The sequence below is a fragment of the Alligator sinensis genome, unplaced genomic scaffold, assembly GCF_000455745.1.
Source record: "Alligator sinensis unplaced genomic scaffold, ASM45574v1 scaffold337_1, whole genome shotgun sequence".
Classification (NCBI taxonomy): Eukaryota; Metazoa; Chordata; order Crocodylia; family Alligatoridae; genus Alligator; species Alligator sinensis.
In genome coordinates, this window is record NW_005841927.1 from 2,256,447 (window position 1) to 2,261,576 (window position 5,130).

The window sequence follows — 5,130 nt, forward strand, 5'->3', positions numbered from 1 at the left end:
AATTCAATTTAAGTCTGAATGTTAGGATAGTCAGTGCTAGAAAACATTATGCAGCCACTGTTCAACATCATTAAAACATCATTTGCTACTTTATATGCTAATGTAATTTGGATGTCTTTTAATGTACTTAAAATAGTTTTTAAATCTCTTGTTAACAAAAATTGTTACATTTATTTATTAAGGATTATTTGCAATGGGCGGATGAATAGTACTGGTTAAAAAAAAAAGTCTTCTATGGGGAAAATGTAATCTTGCAAAGAAAAAAAAATCAAAATGTTTAATGGGAATATGTTGACCAGCTTTCTTGTGAATGTTTTTTCTCAAAACAAAGTATTATTATATAACATGTTCTAGCATTAGCAAAATGAATTGTGATTAGTTTAGAATGAAAACAAATTCTGAAGTATCAGAATTTACCATGGAACAGAGATTGTTTTTGGATTGTCTCTGAGACAGAGAGTCTGTTTCATGCTTAGTGTGATGTAAAAAGTTTTGCATGCTAACCAAACAAAAAACTGGAAGTAAGTTATCATAATCGGTGTTTGCCATTCAAAAACAGGGATAATGCCATTGTATTAAATATTATGCTTTTAAAAATGTCTGAGCAGAAGCTTGTACATTCATCTTCAGACAAGCTGTCAGCTCCAAGGATCTTGCTGCATATAAAGTATCTGAGAAGCAGCTTAGTTTTGAATTTTTCTCACAGAAATCTTTGAAGTCAGTAGAAATTGTAGGCATATACAAAAACTTGAGTTCGAAACCTTTCTGGATAAGGTAACATCACCTTAAGATTATTGAGGGACATTTAATTACACATTTAATTTGTATACACAAGGTTGTTCAAAACTGGGCACTAGTGGTCTTCAGTGTAATATAGAAAAATTTTTAAATACGCATTGATTTATAACAGGGTGAAGGTTTAACGCCCTCTTTTCTTCAGATTTGAATGAGGGATGGGTATAATTGAAGGGCAGGCTACAGGATAGTGGGTGAAGTATTGTTTTTCCTCTTTGAGAAATCACAATACAGAACAGAGCCTTTTTCCTGCTAAGTTATGCCCAAACTATATATAGAATGAATGCATGTTGTTGTGTATGTACTTTTTTTTAGAGAAGGCTGAAATTATAGCTTGTATATTGGTCTGTTTCTATTTAACCTTGTGTGTAATCAGTTTTTCATTGTTTCCTCTGTATGCTCTGTTACATTCCACTTCTGACATTGATGAAAGGGGAGGCAATATTCTTTTAAAGAGAGATGCACCTAAGGTCACTCAAAATGAAAACACAACTTTGGAGGGGGTGTAGTATGTGAAAGTACTTTAATGTCTTTTTAAAAATGGATTCAGTTCCAGTTGACTGTGTCATCTTAACACAGAAGGCAGAAATGTCAAGACATATCAGTCCATGAAGCTGGCTACTGAGGCCATCTGAGTACAACCCTCTTTGGGCTGAAATCAGGACAATCAGCTATGTTACTGTATGTGGTGTATTGTTTGGGAGACTGTCAGAAGCACCACTATACTTGGGTAATCTTATTTTGTCCAAATCACCATTCAGGGCAACTGGGCAAAACTTGGAATAGTCTTGAGACTGCTTTAACCCCAGAGGACAAATGGCAATAAAACATAAAGATGGCGTGCATTTCTTCTTACATACCTATCACGTGCCTCTTCCTGTCCTTGTCAGAATGCCCCAACATGACTCATGAATTGAGCTCAGTGAATTGTTTTTTTGAAAATGTATGTGCAAGCAGCCATTACTCGTATTGTTGGAGGAAGGCTTGAAGAGGATTGATCTAGAAAGTGGGAAGGTAAATTTATTTTTAACAGAAGAATGCTAAATATTTTTCTACAGCTCCAAATCAGATGAAAGCCAAGGAAGGGAGAAACCTGTATAGTTCTTCTCGTTATGACGACTATGACAGATATAGGCGGTCTAGAAGTCGGAGTTACGAAAGGAGGAGGTCTAGAAGTCGTTCTTTTGATTACAACTATAGAAGATCTTATAGTCCTAGAAAGTAAGTGTAGTGTGTTTGGCTTCAACTACACAGCAGTCTGTTTGAGGGGAAAAAGCATTAACTATTCACCTTGTTAACATTTTGAATACTTTCTTTTTGTATGCTCACTTTGTAATCTAACGTGTGGGAGTTGTGTGTTGCATGCCTCATCAAAGCAGATATTGAATGAAATATGATTCTGTGCTTCATTAAAAATTAAAGCAAATGCACATCTCAGAAAACTAAACTTATTATTATAAACATGCATAGGTATTTGTCACCGTTTACTTTTTCTGATGTGCCTTTTTAGCAGTAGACCTACTGGAAGACCGCGGCGTAGCAGAAGCCATTCGGACAATGATAGGTAAAATAATTTTTACACCATATAAATTCAGAACTAGATAACTATATACCTTAACTTGAGGTTAAATTTTCTCCTGCAAAAATGATAAATAATTGTGAATGTATTAGATGTCTAAGGATAGCATTATGTATATTCAAATCTCTCTCCCCTTTATTCTGATAGGTTCAAACACCGCAATCGATCTTTTTCAAGATCTAAATCCAATTCAAGATCACGATCCAAGTCACAGCCCAAGAAAGAAATGAAGGCTAAATCACGATCTAGGTCTGCATCTCACACCAAATCTAGAGGCACCGCTAAAACAGATTCTAAAACACATTATAAGTCCAGCTCAAGATATGAAAAGGAATCAAGAAAAAAAGAACCAGCTAGATCCAAATCTCAGTCAAGATCACATTCTAGATCTAGGTCAAAATCCAGGTCACGGTCATGGACTAGTCCCAAGTCCAGTGGCCACTAACAGTGTATCTATGTTGTTTTTAGGCATGTAACATTCATTTACACACAGTTCAGTTGACTTAAATTATCAGGAATATGATGTTGCAACAGTGCTAAAAACTTTTCTTTCTGTCTGTTTTCCCTGTAGCAGGCAATGGTTATAATTAAAATAACAGTGTTGGAAGCCACTGAGAGAGAGTCCACTTTGTTAAATGTCATGGGCAGCTATTGATTTGATTGTGGTGTCTATATTTTTGTAAAGATTTGCATTTTTTTTTTATGGTTAAAATTGGTAATAAAACTCACTTGAGCAGAATTTGCAACATTTTCCTAGTAAAAGTACCGCACAGAGAAGTTGTGCAGGTTTGCATGGAACAGTTGAACTCGTGGTTTAACTTGTTCTTTAACTTGACAATACAAGCGGAAGACTGGACAGCTGTAGTGCAAAGCTGACTGCTGTGAAATTCAGCCTGGCAATTTTGTTTCCATTGTTCAAAGACAGGGACTCTGTTCTTCATGCCTACCTAAATGAGTAGGTTGGTAAATGGAGCTTTCTCAAACAGATGGTGTTGAAGTTTCTCATTAACGCTGCCATCTGGAGAGATGGTAGTAACGTTGCATAAAGTATGTGGAGATAGTCACAGTCTTCAAGACTCATTCAGAGGTGGTGCAGTGTTGTGAACGTTGTCAGGATGGAGGCTTTGCTGCTTTTACCTGGCTGCTAATATTAGATACTTAAGTACACTTCAAATGGAAAATTAAGTTCAAATTTAAAACAACAGAGCAGCTAAAATACTAGGTTGTGTGTATGTTTTATGCAGTTTTTGTATCTCTTCTGAATTTTAGTGAGCAGTTAACCATAAATTGCTTAGTTTTTTTGCTGTTAGATGCAAGTAGATTGTTTCAAGTTGTGTGTGTACAGTACGTAAGAACTAAACTTTTATGCCAATGACTCTTGTGGTTAGTTGGTGTATTGATAGATATCAAATTTAGCCATCTCTTCTTGAGTAACTAAAGGCTTGCTTTTACATTTCAAAATTTATGTAGTTGAACAAGTCTGAATTTATACCCTTTAGTCCAAGACTGTTCAGTGTTTTGGTTACAATATTTCGTTTCAAATTACTTAAGAACAAATGTTCCAGGTTGGACATGAACAAGAGCTGCATCTCTGGCTATTTTGTTTATCACAGTATCTTTGGTAAATTGAATGTGGAAAAAATAATTACAAAACTAATATGTAATTTCACAAATATTTCTCTGGAAGGCAAGATATTTTGTTATGAAAATGGCTTCTGGCAATGTTTTTTATATTCAAATTTGAGAGCCAGCATCAAACACCTAGTGTTCCTTGCTGTCTGTATAGTAGCACATAACGATGCTGGTGAAAAGTAGTATCCTTTTTAGAGAAAAACGTATAGGTTTTGGGTTTTAGTAACTTCAGCAGGGCCTTTGAGAAAACACAGATGGCTTTTAAATATTGGCTGTGGAACGTGCTTAGGGGGGTGATTCTAGAACCTTTGTATATTTAATAGTATTTCTAACTTTTTCTTTACTGTTTGCAGTTAACGTTCATGTTCTGCTATGCAATCATTTATATGCACGTTCCTTTAATTTTGTAGACTTTCCTGGATGTATAGTTTAAAAACAACAAAGTCTATTTAAAACTGTAGCAGTAGCGTGCAGCTCTAGCAGAGGAAAGTTGTGGGATTAAACTTTGTATTTCCTTTCTTATAGAGGCTTCTAAAAAGGTATTTTTATATGTTCTTTTTAACAAATATTGTGTACTACCTTTAAAACATCAATGTTTTGATCAAAGTAACTAAAGACCCAGCTTATTTTCTGCTTGCTGTAAATTTAGCAAACATGCTGTAATAAAAAGAAATGAAGGAAATATCGATCCATTGGAATTATTCTAGCTTTAATATTTGACTCCAGAGCAAGGTTAGGAACAGTGGTGCCCCCTTTGGTTTAATAAAGGCATTTCAGTTCTTTATCGCATGATGTCCAGCTGAATCACTGTCCTCTTCTTAAGGGTTAACAGGGTGAAATGAAGAAAAATGCCAAGTTGGGCTTTTTTTAGGCTAATTTATGTTGTCATTAATCCTGTTATATTCCATCATCAAGAATATTCCATAACCACGCAGCTTCCCCATCTTGTCATATTTGAGGTGGTTCAATAGCCACATCCTGAGTGGGAGGTAACTCGTATTTAAAGACGCATACAAAAACAAAAATTTAAAAAAATGGCTAACAATTGTTTTATTTCTGCCATGTCATGTAATATACCAGCAGTGCAGTGTTACAGTTGAAATAGCCATCTCATCAAGCGGTTC

The 5,130-nt window shown here is 35.2% G+C and overlaps 1 protein-coding gene across 1 annotated transcript in view; it reads left to right on the forward strand.

Moving 5' to 3' along the window:
* Positions 1-4,688, forward strand: part of SRSF10 (serine and arginine rich splicing factor 10) — a 9,647-nt gene extending 4,959 nt beyond the window's left edge. The window contains 4 exon segments of the mRNA XM_025198699.1: positions 1-12; positions 1,854-2,016; positions 2,309-2,359; positions 2,522-4,688. The exon segment at positions 1-12 is cut by the window's left edge and continues 134 nt beyond it. Of these exon segments, the coding sequence (XP_025054484.1) occupies positions 1-12; positions 1,854-2,016; positions 2,309-2,359; positions 2,522-2,819 (524 nt within the window). The 3' untranslated portion in view covers positions 2,820-4,688.
* Positions 4,689-5,130: the final 442 nt, after the last annotated feature.